The 14,876-nt window shown below is 50.9% G+C and overlaps 1 protein-coding gene across 2 annotated transcripts; it reads left to right on the top strand.

The window, feature by feature from the left end:
* The first annotated feature begins 5,098 nt into the window (after positions 1 to 5,098).
* Positions 5,099 to 10,068, top strand: GIP (gastric inhibitory polypeptide). Of its 2 annotated transcripts, XM_016222058.2 has the most exons (6): positions 5,099 to 5,130; positions 5,907 to 6,011; positions 7,194 to 7,340; positions 7,866 to 7,955; positions 8,689 to 8,798; positions 9,954 to 10,068. In XM_016222058.2, the coding sequence occupies exons 2-6, from the start codon at positions 5,929 to 5,931 to the stop codon at positions 9,971 to 9,973; spliced, it is 450 nt and encodes a 149-aa protein (XP_016077544.1). In that variant the 5' UTR covers positions 5,099 to 5,130; positions 5,907 to 5,928; the 3' UTR covers positions 9,974 to 10,068. The 2 variants fall into 2 exon arrangements, with proteins under 2 accessions (XP_016077544.1, XP_087681753.1); XM_087825627.1 differs by lacking the exon at positions 5,099 to 5,130 and having other exon boundaries at positions 5,741 to 6,011.
* Positions 10,069 to 14,876: the final 4,808 nt, after the last annotated feature.

The raw sequence follows: 14,876 nt of genomic DNA, 5'->3' as shown, positions 1-14,876 counted from the left end.
GAATTTCAGAGAAATTACCGGCTTTATCTGTCTCCAGTATCTAAAATCATCTCAGTTCCCACTCTTGCAGAGAGAAAGAGGCCAAGATAAATAGATTTTAAACGGCCAGAGTTTATGACAAAGAGAAAAAAATGTTGATTGAATCTAGCATCTTCTATAAGAATGACAGTGATGGTCAACATTTTTTAGGGCTGATTACACAGGGGCGAGCAAAAGTAGGTTTACAGTTGTTCATACGGGAGAAAGACATGCAGGCTATGATGACCACAGCTTCACTAACTCTGTTTCCCCTACACCGCCTGTCGCCCGCCCCTGGATATACAGTAGCCAGCCCCTCAGGTGTCCCCCAGGCATCTCTGCCTCCTGTCTAGTCCCTTCCACATTGCACCAGAGTTGGTCTGTGTGACCCATAACTCTCTGTGTGACCGATGACCTAGCTGAAGGAACGGGATGGCATGCCACATCTGGATTTAGGTCTTAAAAGGCATTCAGGCTGTCATCGTATGCGCCCGCCTTGTTCTGTGGGAGGAAGCCCCACGGTGAGCAGCCCTGGGAGGAGTCCAGTCGCGGGAGAGAGCTCGGGAGGCAATTCACAGCCCCGGCCGAGCCTTCTGAGATTGCAGCTCAGCTGATAGCTGCCTGCGACTTCAGGAGAGACCCCGAGCCAGAACCTCCCAGCTAAGCCACTCCCAGATTCCTGAGCCTCAGAAACCGTGAGATCATAAATGGTCCTTGCTTTAAACTGCTAACGTTTGGAGTCATTTGTTATGCAGCAAAAGGTAACGAATGTATGGAAATATAGTGTAACACAACGTATCTTCTAAGTATCCATGTTCCCCAAATCGAATCAGTGATTTGAGGTAGGAGCTACCCATTTTACAGAAAGGCAAACTGAAGCACAGAAGGAGTGGTTGCTCTAATCAGCCTACTAGCAAGCACAGGCGGCTCTGGCTCCAAAGCCCGTGCTCCTACCTCGGAACTTCACAGCCTCCGATGTGCCAGGGGCTGGGCTGAGTCCGCCTGGCTTTATTATTGCATCTTACTGAATTCTCCCCTTAGAGTGAGGCGGAGGAGATCACTCCAGAGAAAACCAACAGGCAATATTCCCAAGATGCCTTCAAGTTAACAAGACACTAACTTCACACTTGCCTGTGAGGTAGGCAGGCAGCTTTTGTTTTCTTACGCCCAGTTTAGAGTTAGGCAAATTAAGGCTCAGAGGGAGTAAGGGCTTTGCCCGAACCAGGCTACTCCCTTAATATAATCAATGAGGCGTGTGTTTTCTGAAGTTGCAGAAATCTGTGTGTGTGTACACACACACACACACACACACACACACGCAGGCACGCACGCAGAAGCGGGGTGTTTATTGGGGACCCTGGAAACTGCTCCATCCTTTATTTCCCGGTGCAAGGAAAAGGAAGGGGAAGCCCTCCCTCTCGCCACTCTCTTCCTTTCTATGGGATGTGCTCCCACCGGGGCAGCGAGGGGCTTAGGAATGCTGCTCTCTCTGGGAGCCCCAGCCCTTTGGTCTTTTATCCTAAATGCATCACCAATTCTGTCCCTCCCTGGAAGTAAGAACCTTTTGGCCGCCCCACCCCCCTCCCAGTTCTAACTCTTCACTGGGGTTCTCCTCCCACAGATTAGGCTGCAACTACTGAGAGCTGAGCTCTTTTCTTGATAAACAAAAGCAAACAAAATAGCCTTTGAAAAGAGCAAGAGGGATTGGAGTTAGAACTGAGAGGGGACTTCCAAACTGATCCCTTGTGGCAGATGGCCAAGAGAGGCTGTCGGGGGTATATTCTTTCTTGAAGATCCTTCTGGAAAATATCTATCTTTGCCTGAGTGGTACAGGGGCTTGTGTGGGCAGAAATGTTTGGGACCGTGACTTTGCTCACGATGCAACTAGGGAGGAAAGCGACAGGTAGTCCTTCTAAGAATCAGGATAGACCAGATGACTCCACAAGGTTTGTGAGGGTTCCTGTCACTTCTTGTCTCGTCCGAAGGAGAAGAAATCTGCCACCTGTTTTGAGAGAGATCAGAGGAGGATGTCTGCTCTGAGTCAGTCCGTGAGCTTGGAGACCCACAGAACTTCAAAAGCAGAGTCCACGCAGGGAGGCTGCAGCCAGCGTCTGAGTCACCCGGGCCTGGCTGCAGAGCTGGCCTGGAATGTCTGCGGTGGTCCTGCAGGCCCCAGGGTGGGGGTGGGGGGTGAAAGGTGGGGGTGGGGTGACTCACCACCTTGAGCTGGGAGAGTCGGCGAACCCCAAAGGCTCTCCTGCTCCTCCAGTTCTCATTCCTGGGGTTTCCATGAAGAAGCCAGGAGGGTATGGGAAGCAGGACCCTGGGTTCTCCTGCAACAGTCCTGCCATCACCCCTTCCCTGCACACATTCCTTGACTTCCAGGCCTCCTCAGACATCCCCACCCCACCCCCAACTCTCTCTAACTGTCTGGGCTATCAGCCTTTGTAGCTGGGCTTTAGGTTAGTTGGAGGGATGCTCCTGCCCCCCATCCCCTCTGTCCTCTCTGACCCCTCATGTCCCGGAAATTCTCTGCACTAGGCTGGGGCTCTGCCACCTCCTGAACTTCCCCTCCCCACCCCATCCCTACATTGCACTGAATTCTGCACACAGGGTAAGTCTCTCCTTGTGGCATCAATGGGCTGGCCAAGTTGCCAGTGGGGTTTACCGAATGATTTTGATCAAGTCCAGAAGGCGCTTTTGATCCCCAGAAACTTCTCAAGGCCTTATTTGCCATTCCCTGGCCTCCCAATGTGCCCTGGGGGAGGTTAGGTGGGCTGTAAGCTCCCCTGGGCGTTTGGCATTTTCTCTGATCTCCTCAGCTGGTCCTCCCCACATCCCTCCCCCTCCCCCCCCCCAGGGCCCAGGCCACATTCTCTCTAGTCTGTCCATAGCACTGCATGGTGTGAAAGCCAGAGACCAAAGGGAAACAGGGAGGGGCCGCAGGGAGGTCTCCTCCAAGAGGGGTGAGTGGGGACTTAAAAGCACAACTGGGCCCTGGCCAGTGCGGCTCAGCTGGTTGGAGCATCATTCCATGCACCAAAGGGTCTCAGGTTCGATTCCTGGTCGGGACACGTACCCAGATTTCAGGCTTGGTCCCCATCAGGGCACATATGGGAGATGATCGATGTTTCTCTCTCTCTCTTCTTCTCCCTTCCTCTCTCTCAAAAATCAATAAAAACATATCCTTGGGTGAAGATTTTTTTAAAAAGGCACAACTGGCCTGAGCAGCCCAACCCCCAAAACAAATCCACAGAGAACCAGGCGGCTCAGGGCTGCCAGGACCCATCACAGAACCTTCCTTGACATCACACCAGGGAATGATGTCTGCCCTTCTTGGATATCCTCTGCCTTTGGGGTTTTGACACAAACCTTGTGTTGTTCAACAGGAAGCAGGATCGCAAGCAGCCCCCACACCCCTTTTGGGGGCCACATTGGAATGGATGTCTAATCTCTGCCCGCTGCTAGCTGGGAGATGGAGACTGGAGAGCTTGCCCAGAGAGGTTTTTCTAGACGGTAAAAAATGGGTGGTGGGCGGGCAAGGTTTCTAGGAAGCAGAGGTGAGTTGCCCTCCTGGTCCAGTTACCTCTCATCCTACACAAGCACTTAATTTCATGCTGAAGCTGCTCCCAGGCCGGGGAGATCACCTGGAAGGAAAGTGGCCTTTATTAGGCTCTGGACTGATAGGCAGAGCGTGAATGTGGTTGTTCATGGCTCACGGCACCCATGGCAAGTGGAGGAGGGAGAGCCTGGAAAGAAAGCCTTGGGGGTCTACCAAAAATGTGGTCTAGCCCTGCCTGTGTGGCTCAGTGGTTGAGCATCAACCTAGGATCCAGGAGGTCGTGGTTTGATTCCCGGTCAGGGCACATGCCTGGGTTACGGGCCCGATCCCCAGTCAGGGGCGAGCAGGAGGCAGCCGATCAATGACTCTCATCATGGATGTTTCCATCTCTTTCTCCCTCACCCTTCTTCTCTCTGAAATCAATAAAAACATATTTTTTTAAAAAATGCCCTATGTGCTGTGCTCTCTAGACCAAGAGCCCCTGTGGACAGAGCCGTGTGCCAAGTACTTGGAGGAAGGCAAAGGGAGCGCCCCAAGGAATCTTCAGTCTGAGGGGCAGACACAGCCCTCAGCCTCAGGAAGCCTCTGTGGGCTGGAGAAGATATGGCCCCTGGTCTGCACCCCTGCTCCCAGAGAGCCCCAGCCTGACAGACAGGCACGGCACGACCTCAGGGTCCCCCAGTCTGATGGCAGGGACAGGACCACAGACTTCTCTCGTACAGGAGGGTAGGGCATTTGAAGAGACAGGATTGGATCTCAAAAATCTTTATAGATAAGTAGAGCTGTAGCGGCTCCCTCTGAGTTCCCACCGTGTAAATGGGCCTCTTTTCCCTACTCCCTCCTGCCCTAAGAAGGAAGACAGCTTGAGTGTCAGTTCTCACTTCACCCAGCTGCCACCAGGGAACCTCCATCCTTCATGGGCCCTCAATCCACTGCCCTGTTATTCTCCATCTTTCCCCCGCTGGGACACCCTCCTAGACATCGCAATGGAGACATCGCCACATTGCCAAAGCTGTAGGCCACTAGCCAGAGCTGGGGTTCAAATGACTGCACCCCACCTGCTCCCGCCCAGAAGTAGCCTATTGCCTTCAGGAGTGTCTCCCTTCCCCAGCTAGTGCCACCTTCCCCGAGTCTGCCCTCCCCAAGGGCATCCTTTCTAACTGAGGGCACCAGTAAAAGAAGTGGGGGATAGAAAAATACTGGGCCTTAGGCCCAAAAGGGGGGAGAGGGAAGTAAAAAAAAGGGGCACTTAAGGTACCCTACCCGTGGGCAGGCCCCAGACAGCAGCTGGATATGCCCAAATGTTAATCACCAATTAGCACAGTTCAGGTGGAAAGGGAAACTTTATTACGTGTAAAATGGACTTAATGTGGCAGGAGCTGTGGGCTTAATTTCTTGAGATAAGATGCTTTTAGGCTAATCAGAGGGTCTGCGGTGCCTGGATATAAAGGAGGTAAGCAGCCTTCCCTAAGCAGGCTGGGCAGGAACAAAAGTTAGGAGGAGGAGACCTTGCCCTGCCCTTCTTCTGGAAGAGCTGGAAAGGACGTCTGGTAAGAGAGCAGCTGGGACCGGGGATACGGGAGAGAGGTGGACCTGGGCACCAAGGCGCTCTGGCACCCTTTCAGCTCACTCTTCCCTCTTAGTAAGACGTAGGAGGGTGGCTCTGATGGTTCCTTTAGTACCCAGGGGACGAAGGCAGGAAGGCGAGGTCTTGCAACCCGCATATCTCTAGCCCAGCTTTGGTTTTTAGGGCTTGGGAGGAAGGTTGCTTACTGTTTTTCATCTACTGAAGACCTGGACGAAGTAGGGCAAGCCCTCGGTAGAGGGGTCAGACTTCAGAAAGAACTTCCCTGAGTTGAGAGAGTCAAGTCTGAGAAGGGGAGACGGGGATGGTTCTACGTGTGGTTTTCACCCGGGGTAAGAGGGCCGTGATGATTTAGGTGACAAGCAGCTTGAGAGCTGGCTGGCTGGCTGGTATGAGCTGTGGAGGGCTCGAGGGGAGAATCTTGCCAAACCACATGCCTGTGATGTCTAGCCACTGCAGCCAGGAGGGGGGCTGTCCAGGCACACAGGTCTCCTCCGCGTTCTGCAGCCTGGATATCTCCCCCACTGCCCTCCTCCTGCCCCACTCAGACTCCACTTAAAACTGTATTGCCCAGCACTCCCCAGCCTCCCTAGATCCTGTTCTGGCCTCTTAGAAAAGCTCCAGACCCCAGGGCTCGATGTCCCCCAGCTTTCAGAACCCTGTGGGCCTCCAAGGCGCCAGCAATACTGGCTGTTTCGTAGCACAGTGCTTCCCCCTCAGTCAGGTCCTGCTCTCTCTTAGGTCAGGAAACAACCCTTAGAAGATGGTGGCCATGAAGATCCCTCTGCTGCTGGTGTCCCTGCTCCTGGCAGTGGTGCTGGGAAATAAGGAAGAGGGTCATTCCAGGTAGGGGGGAGGAAGAAGGGGCCAGCTGCGGGGGAGGGGGCTGGGGGATGGCCGGGTTCTGGTTTTCAAGGGAGGCGTGAGAAAGGAAGGAATCCCGGGCCAAGAGGAAAGAAGCTGCAGGGGAGACTCTCCAGCGGCCTGAGTGCAGAGCGAGGACAGGACCAGAGACTATGTATCATGAGCTACTGTTGCGGTGGGAGCGGCTGTGGTTAGATCTTTGGGAGGACTGCTCAGTGGCTAAGTATCTGAAGTGGATGACAGCATCTCCACTGACCTTGCATGTATGCATGCCTTTGGTCACATTTTATAGAGGACCCCCTGCGTGCCAGGTGCAGGGGATACCTGGGAAGAGTGGTCCACAAAGGCCTCCTGCCCTCCTGGAGTATATGGGCCAGGGGGAAACAGACAAAGAGCCCCCTCGGCGAGTTGCAAACTGTCATGAGTACTGTGAGGAAAAGCAGAGTATTAGGAATGAGCGTACCAGGGGGCTCTGCGCTTTGGGGATCAAGAGAGACCTCTCTGAGTAGAGTTGGGCTTTCTTGGGTGCAAGGACAAGCTATGTACTCGTGTAAATTCAGTGATGTAAGTCTGAGGCACGGCTGCCAGAGATGTGTGCAAAGAAAGCCACTGTCATGCGGAAGTTAAGAACATAGACCTGCGCCCAGGCCGCCTGGGGGCAAACCCTGCATCTGCCACCCATGCTGTGAGCTAACTCTCTCTGCGCCCTAGTTTCCTCATTCACAGAAGGGGGTATAAACAGTGTCTCTCCTAGGGGTCCTGTGAGGATTAAACGAGTGTCTGTATTAAAGGGCTGTTAGGGGTCCTGACTCCCGTATAAGAGCTACTATTGTTGGTATTGACTGGGAACGGAAGACCGAAATCAGGTGTCGCCAGTGCAAGAGGAGTAAAGAGGGACCTGGGAGTCAGTCCTGTGGGACAGAAGCCAGAGCCAGAGCCACACACACTGAGGATGCAGGAAGTGGGCCTCTAAGCTGAAAATAACGCCCAAGGGGTTTAATGCATGGCCAAGAGGTGTCTCCATAAAAACGGACTCCCAAGGAATGGGCCGGCTGGTTTCCAGATGCCGGCCCCCCGTCATTTGTGCCGGCCCGGTGGTTCCCCGCACCCCCTGTGCCTCCATGGCGCTCTGGTCTCTCCCTCTCTCCCCTCCCTGTCCCCCAGAGTCCACACTAAGGTCCGAGGCTCCGGGCCTCGAGGCCGCAGGTACGCCGAGGGGACTTTCATCAGTGACTACAGTATCGCCATGGACAAGATCCGCCAGCAGGACTTCGTGAACTGGCTGCTGGCTCAGAAGGGGAAGAAGAGCGAGTGAGTGGCCGCGCCAGTCGTCCCCCCCCCCCCCCCCCCCCCGTCCCCTCCTACATTCCCACCGAGCACGATCCCTGGCCACTGGGCCCTGTGATGCACAAGTCCAGGTGGCGCCTTTCACTCAGGCGACGATAGGGAGCTGGACAGCACGGCGGCCCTGATTCGGGCGGCGGGCCACTCCGGGGGCAGGACTAGGGCCACGTTCCAGGCTCTTCTCCTAAAGGGCAGGGTCGCTGAAGACGGTGCGGGGCTCGCTGAGGACGCCCAGGAGGCTGGGGGTGAAGGCGGGGAGCTGAGCTGCCGCCAGCGACTTGGTGGTGGTGGCGCTTCAGACGGGAAATGGAATAAACTGTCTTCATCCTACTTCCTTCTCTTTGCCAAACCTCTCCCTGCCCTGGCCGTTTGGTCGGCATGGTGGGTTCTGGAATGCTGCTCATTGGCAGCGGAAGACGAGCGGTGGGGAGGTTGAGGGAAGAAAGAGGTGCCCTGTGTCCCGCCACCCACTCCCTAACCTTATCTTACCAGCTGGAAACACAACATCACTCAGAGGGAGGCCCAGGCCCTGGAGCTGGCCCATCAATCTAACAGGAAGACGCAGGCCAGGGAGCAGCAGGGGTGAGTCAGCCCACAGGGGAAGGAGGGGTGTGGGGCCCCCTGACCCACCCCACCTCATTGTTCCCTCTCCCGGGCTCCAGAGCAGGGCCAGGCCCCAGATAAGCAGCCCCTTCCACTCAGAGTTCAAAGAGGGGTCTTCACTGAACTCTTGGAGGTCAGCCTGAGCTTAAGGGAGAAGCCTGGGAGGAACGGGGGCGGGGTGCCTGGGAGGGGTTTGGGGGCCAGGGTTTCTAAGATTGATGACTTAGGGAGTGTGCAGGAGAGGGGCAGCGAAGGAGACCTCAGGAACCGGCTTCCCCACTTCTTCCTGCCACACATCACACATCAGGAAGGACATTTGTGGAACAGGGACCATCCTGTCCCACGGCCAGTCACCTGAAATCGGTTACCCCCTCTTTGAGGAAGCCAGGGAATCTCTGGCACAGATCATTATGAAGAGCGAATGTTCCCAAAAGGATCTCTTGGGGGTTCAGAAGGCACCCTGGGATACTTGCAGAGGTGGACGGGTGGGATGTGTCTCACCAGAATTCTGTTTGGCTTTGCCTGTGCTGAGGAGACTGCCCCGGCAGGCAGGCAGATGGGGCTGGAGTTTTCAAAGCTGAGGTAACCAGGAGGCAGCTGTGTTGACTCCCTACCCCCACCCCCACCCCCCCTTGGAGTCCAGTCCCTGTATTTACTCTCCCTGGGTGGGGCCTGGGCTAAGGCAGCCTGCCTGAGGCTTTCTCCTTTGCAGCTCCCAACTCAAGAACCCTAGTGATGAAGATTCGCTAAATGACTTACTGATTCAAGAGCTGCTGGCCTGGATGGTGGATCAGATGGAGCTCTGCAGGCTCAGGCGGCAAGGTAGGGAGGCTCTGGGTGTCTTCCGTAGTGGTTATAACCTTGAGCATTGGGGTCAGACACAGGTTCAGATCTGCACCCCAACATATGCTGGCAAATTCTTAGACTCTCTGAGCCTGGGTGTTTTCATGAAAATTGGGGCTATTTAAACCACTTCATAGGACTGCTGTGGGTTTTATTTTTATTTATAAATTTAAAAAAATATATATATGTTTTTATTGATTTCAGAGAGAGGAAGGGAGGAGAGAGAAATAGAAACATCAATGAGAATCATTGATCAGCTGCCTGCTGCACACCCCCTACTGGGGACTGAGCCTGCAACTCGAGCATGTGCCCTGACCGGGAATCAAACCGTGACCTCCTGGTTCATTGGTTGCCCCTCAACCACTGAGCAACAGTGGTCGGGCTGCTGTGGGTTTTAAATAAGAGAATGCAAGAAAAAAGCTGAGAGCAAACTCTGTAGAGTAGTAAGAGTTCAGTAATGTTGGCAGCTATTATTACTGCTTGTACTTCTTTCTCAACTTCCTCGAAGGGAGATGCCGCTCCCACCTCCCGGCCCACCCCAGCTGACCTGCCCATCCTATTCTCAGCTTTCCCTCTCTACCCTTGTGCCCTGACGCCTTCCAAGTGATGGAACCCCTGTAGTTGGAGGCATGTTGCCCTGCTCTGTAGCCTCTGCTGGTTTCAATGGTCCTTGAATCCACCTTACCAGCTAGGAGGTCCTTCAATCTATTATGTCCTAGAAGAAAGGGATAGCTAGATATCATGGAGAGACCCATCCACCTAAAGGGTGAGTCGGGACACTGAGAATGCAGACCCCGAGGCACGGAAACCAAAACACATTGAGACTTCAATGATGGGAAGCTTGGGCAGGACTGAGGGAACAAATGTGGGAAGACTTCCCGTAAGAGGAGAACAGGGGAGAGAGGAATGTGACCAGAACCAGCAGAGAAGAGAGTATGAGAAGATCTCCATGGGAAGGTGGGTGACAGTCTCCGTGCTTTTTGAATCATTTTGATTATTTAGAATGAAAAAAGCAGTTTGGAGGTAGGGGCAGTTGAACTATGGCTGGGTGCCAGGATAAATTTACTTTGCTGACTCCAAGCTGATAATGACCCTCCTCTCTACCACTTCCCCTCCCCTCTCTACTCTCCACAGGTTTCAGTGATTCTGGCTAAACCCAGCTCAGGACTGGACTCTGCCCTTCCATTACCCAGCTCCTGCCTCAGCCCCACTCCTCGGTACCCTAGAGAAGCCAAACCAATAAAGTTTAAGCAGAAATAAATCTTTGTGCCCTTTGTCAAAACGTATTCAAATGTCTACTGAGCACTACTAATGTATGTTTGTCTGTGTGTGTGTACCACCCAAGGAAAAGAAGATATGGCTCTTACCCATCTGTTAATTCACCTATTTATTCTACAAACACTTACTGGAAACTTAGCATAAGCAGGGCTGTGTGCAACACTGGGTGTACAGCAATGTGGGAAACGAACACAGTTCTTGGCTCTGTGAGGGGTTTACAGTCTAGTGATGAAAACAGGCCTTAACTTTTAAACACACAAACATACAATAATCACATAACATGCTAAGTTCTGTGAAGAAAGGAGGTGGCTATGAGAAAGGACAGAGAAACCTTATCTATGTGGAGTCAGGAGGGTCTCTTGGAGAAAATGCCATTTAAGTTGAATAAGGTTTGGAGAATAAAAATGGCCAAAGGAGCCTTAATAAATATTAGCCAGTGTTATTAATACAGCAAAATGGGCGATGGGGAAATAGGACGGGCAGAGGCTAGCCAGGTGGGAGGGGCAGGGCCTGAAAGACCATGTTAACGCTTTCGGATTTTCTCCTCAGTGCAAAGATGAGTCCTTGAAGGATTTTAAGCAGGGTCAGGTCAGAGAGGACTTATTTGCATTCCAAACAATCACACTGATGAGAGTAAGAATTATATTGAGATGAGTAGGGATGAAAGGGGAAGAAGAAGCTCAGTAAAGAGGCTCTTGCAGGGTTCCAGGTTTACACTAGGGTGATGGTAGTGGGGGGTGAAGCAAAGTGGGAAAACTCAATTTATCCAAAAGTCAATACCTTTATCTCCCTGTGTTCAGAGTCTTCCACACCTCAGTCTGCTGCCTTCTCCAATGCCCTGCATCCACAGATATACCTTCTCCCCCTAGCTGGGTCATCTTCTCTTGGAATGTCCTCCCCCTCTCCCCTTGATCTAGTCATATTTTAGTAGACTAGAGGCAAACACACCTAGATTGAAAGCACTTACTAGCTCTGTGACTTAGCAAGTAAGTTTCTCTCTCTTAAATCAGTTTCCTGTCTGTAAAAAGAAGATTAAAAAGTATCTACCTCATAGAGTTAAAGTAAGTATTAAGATAATGCCTGGCACAAAGTAAGTGGTCAATAAAAGTTAACTTTTGTTATTGTTATTCACACACCTAGGCCTTAGTTTAAAAACACAAGGATATTAGTTTAAAATCAGAGAGCGGCAAGCTAGATGGCCAAAGGTCTGGGCCAGCAACATAAATGAGCAAAGCAGGGAGAGTGTAAGACAATGGGCAGGATGGGGACTGTGAAAATGGAAGAGACATGCTGGCCTAAAAGCTTTCTGATGCCAAACAAAACTTTAGAGAGCTGAACTTGCCTGAGCGCTGCCAGTTTGCCATCACTTCCAGCTCTTACATATTTGGTTTCCTCTCCTCTAAACTCTTCAAATCCTGCCCAGTTGGGCGTGGCTCAGCGGTTGAGCATTGACCTAGGATCCAGGCGATCAAGGTTCGATTCCCTGTCAAGGCACATGCCCGGTTGCGGGCTGCAGCCGATCAATGACTCTCTCATCATTGATGTTTCTATCTCTCTTTCTCCCTCTCTTTTCCTCTCCCTGAAGTCAATAAAGATATATTTTTAAAAATAAAATAAATAAAATAAATAAACTCTTCAAATTCTGAGAATGTGTACTACACAATTTAGAGCATGCCTTTGTTCAGAGGTTGTATTTTAGTGATTGGCCATGATAGAATTGTCTTGAGGAGAAGTTTGGATCTCTAATTCTGAAGTCTTGGGTGTCTCTGGGGGTCAATAAATCAGAAAGGATTATTTTAAAATATTTTGTACAATGTTCTCACTATAGGGCAGGCATTGGGCTCAGTCTTTTATAAACATTTTTTCAACTTTTGAAGTTATTTATTCTTTATTGATTTTAGAGCGAGAGAGGAAGGGAAGTAGGGAGGGAGGAAGAGAGAGAGAGAGATTGATTTGTTGTTCTACTTACTCATGCATTCATTGGTTGTTTCTTTTCTTTTAACATATCTTTATTGACTTCAGAGAGAGGAAGGGTGAAGGAGAGAGAGATAGAAACATCAATGATGAGAGAGTCATTGATCAGCTGCCTCCTGCACACCCCCAACTGGGGATCGAGCCCACAACCTGGGCATGTGCCCTGACCGGGAATCGAACCTTGATCTCCTGGATCTTAGGTCTATGCTCAACCACTGAGCCATGCCTGGCCGGGCTCGTTGGTTGTTTCTTGTATGTGCCCTGACAGGAGATTGAACCAGCAACCTTTGGCGTATTGGGACACTCTAACCAACAGGGCCGAAGCTTTTTATTCTTTTTTTGTTGTTTGTTGTTCAAATTTATAAACATTTTTAAAAGTCATGATGATCTCATTTAAAGCCTCAACACAACCCTTTAAGACAATACCATAATAGCTGTTAACCATGCACTACACTGCCTCCATGAGGCAGAGAATTAAAAGCCTGTGCTGTTAGCCACCTTGCCACAAGGCCAGTGAGTCACTTAAAGCAAGCGAGGGCATCTGTCACAATCAGTATTCAGGCTGTATTGTAGCAGAGTGCTTCTGAGAGACACTGTTAAATTGTCAGGAATTTTGAGAGCAGGTTGTAAAACCACTGATAGCTTAAAATTGGCCATGGTTAGAGTATTTATACCATGGAAACCTGCAAATGTTATAAATCAGAGCTCCTCTCTTTCCACCTGGAGAGGTGGTTGTTAAACATTTACTAGCACATTACTGATCAGCATAATTTCTGTAAAATTATAAAGGAGAACAAATGTGTCTGAATAAGGGAATGAGTGAGCATGTCTGCTGAGAGTGGCAACGAGGTTTGTCAGGGGCCAATGTGTTTACCTAAAGGAGTATGTATTTGTGCATTTGAGGGTATAGTTAAATCTAAGGTCATGAGTGTGAGTGAAGGATCAGTGTGTGCACCTTAAGGGTCATATAAGCGTGAGTCGAAGACTGACAAATGAAGCAGGTGTGTCCAGATGGTGTGAGTGGGTGCCTAAAGGACCCAGTTTTTGTTAGGGAGTGATGCGGTAGGAAAGTGAGGGTATGAGGTCAGTGTGTCAGTATGGACTGGTGTGTTCTTCACAGAAAGGGGTGAACAGGTATGCTGGAGGAGGTTAGTGTGTATGGGGGGGTTTGAAAAGGCTAGTACCTGTTGGTGTGTCTGAGAAAGTTTGTATCTAAGCGGGCTTATGCTGAGTGTAGTGTCTGAGGGTGTGTGTGAGAATGAATCTAAGGGGCAATTATGAAAGGCTGAATGATCGTTTTAGCCTTAGTCCTTGCATCCATTAACATTATATTCTGCTTCAAATATCAGAAAAACACAAAATAACAGTGGCTTTAGCAAGAGACAACATTATTTCTCTTTCTTGTAAAATCCAAAAGCAGGAAGTCCAAGGCTGGTGTAACAACTCTGTCCCATGAAATCCTCAGGGACCCAGGCTCATAGGGCTTACAGCTCCATCATCTCTTAAGGCCTCAAATGGCAACTAAACATCCTGCCACCAACCTCTGCACTCATCCTCTTATCCTTTAACTAGAAATCTCTCTGACAACAATTTTCACTTTGGTTGCACCTTGATCCGTATCCCAGCCCACCTTTCTGTAGAACTTCATACTAGTACATCCAAATGACAATTGCCCATCTCTCCTGTGATGGCCCATGGACCTCAATTTCCACTACTAAACTACTCAATTATTTCCTCAACTTCATGCTGTGATCTCCCCCTCCCCCAATGGCATCACACTTGGTGCTCAAGCCAGAAAATTGAGCATCCCGCAGACTTTCCCCACCCACTCTGCCCTCACCTTATCAGTTTTATCATTTCACCTTCTTAATACTTCCTGAATTTGTCCCGTTCTCTCTATCCTTACTGCCCCTTAGTTCTGGCCCTCATCATTTCTAGTTTAGATTGCAGAAACTGGCTTAATTAAGTATAGGTTGCCACTACTTTTTTTAAAACAAAAATTTGATTTTATTACTCACTGACTTAAGAATCCTCCATTAACTCCTTCGTTAGGCTCCATAATGCTATTGAAATCATCTATGGAAAAAAATCACCTATGGAGTTTCCTGAACACACAGGCTACTAAAACCACTCCAGACCTGATGACTATCAATCATAGCTGATATTTACTAAATGCTTTGTTATATACTTTCTGAATTAATCCTCACAACAACTTCGAGTAGGTATTCCTTTTCCACAACTGTGGAAACTGCAATACAAGAGATTAAGGAATTTGCTTGAAGTTACCGGACTATATATAGTGGAAGTAAGCTATGGAGTCGGGCAACCTAATTCCAGAGCCCAAGATCTTAACTGCAAGGTCCGCCAGACAGAATACGTGGGACTCTCACAGGTAAGCTCCACTCGCGTAGAAAGGATTCTGGCTAATGCTCTATATGGCACCCTCGGTGCCCAAGAACCGAGTAGGCGACCGATGAGCATTGGTGACTGGGGTGGTGGTGGAGGGGCGGTCACGGGAAGAGGAGCGTCCAAGGCGTCCACGCGAGTGTGGAACTCGCGGCCGCACCCGGACGCGTAGGGCTCCGCATCCGAACACCTCGCCTTCCCCGCCGCCCGGCCGCGAGGAGCTCGGCCACCAACGAAAGGCGGGGCCCAGGCTTCTAGCCCTGGGATACCTGCAGGCCCGCGGCAGGAAGTCGGCGCGTAGCTTCCGGCGCGCGGGGATGACGTAATCACCGCGCTTCCGCGTTCGGGAGCCGGCGGCGGATCCCGGGAAGCGGAGACCCGGGGTCCGAGCAGCGGGGT

Source organism: Miniopterus natalensis, chromosome 17, assembly GCF_054644295.1.
Source record: "Miniopterus natalensis isolate mMinNat1 chromosome 17, mMinNat1.hap1, whole genome shotgun sequence".
NCBI lineage: Eukaryota > Metazoa > Chordata > Mammalia > Chiroptera > Miniopteridae > Miniopterus > Miniopterus natalensis.
This window is presented reverse-complemented; position numbering and strand designations above follow the sequence as displayed.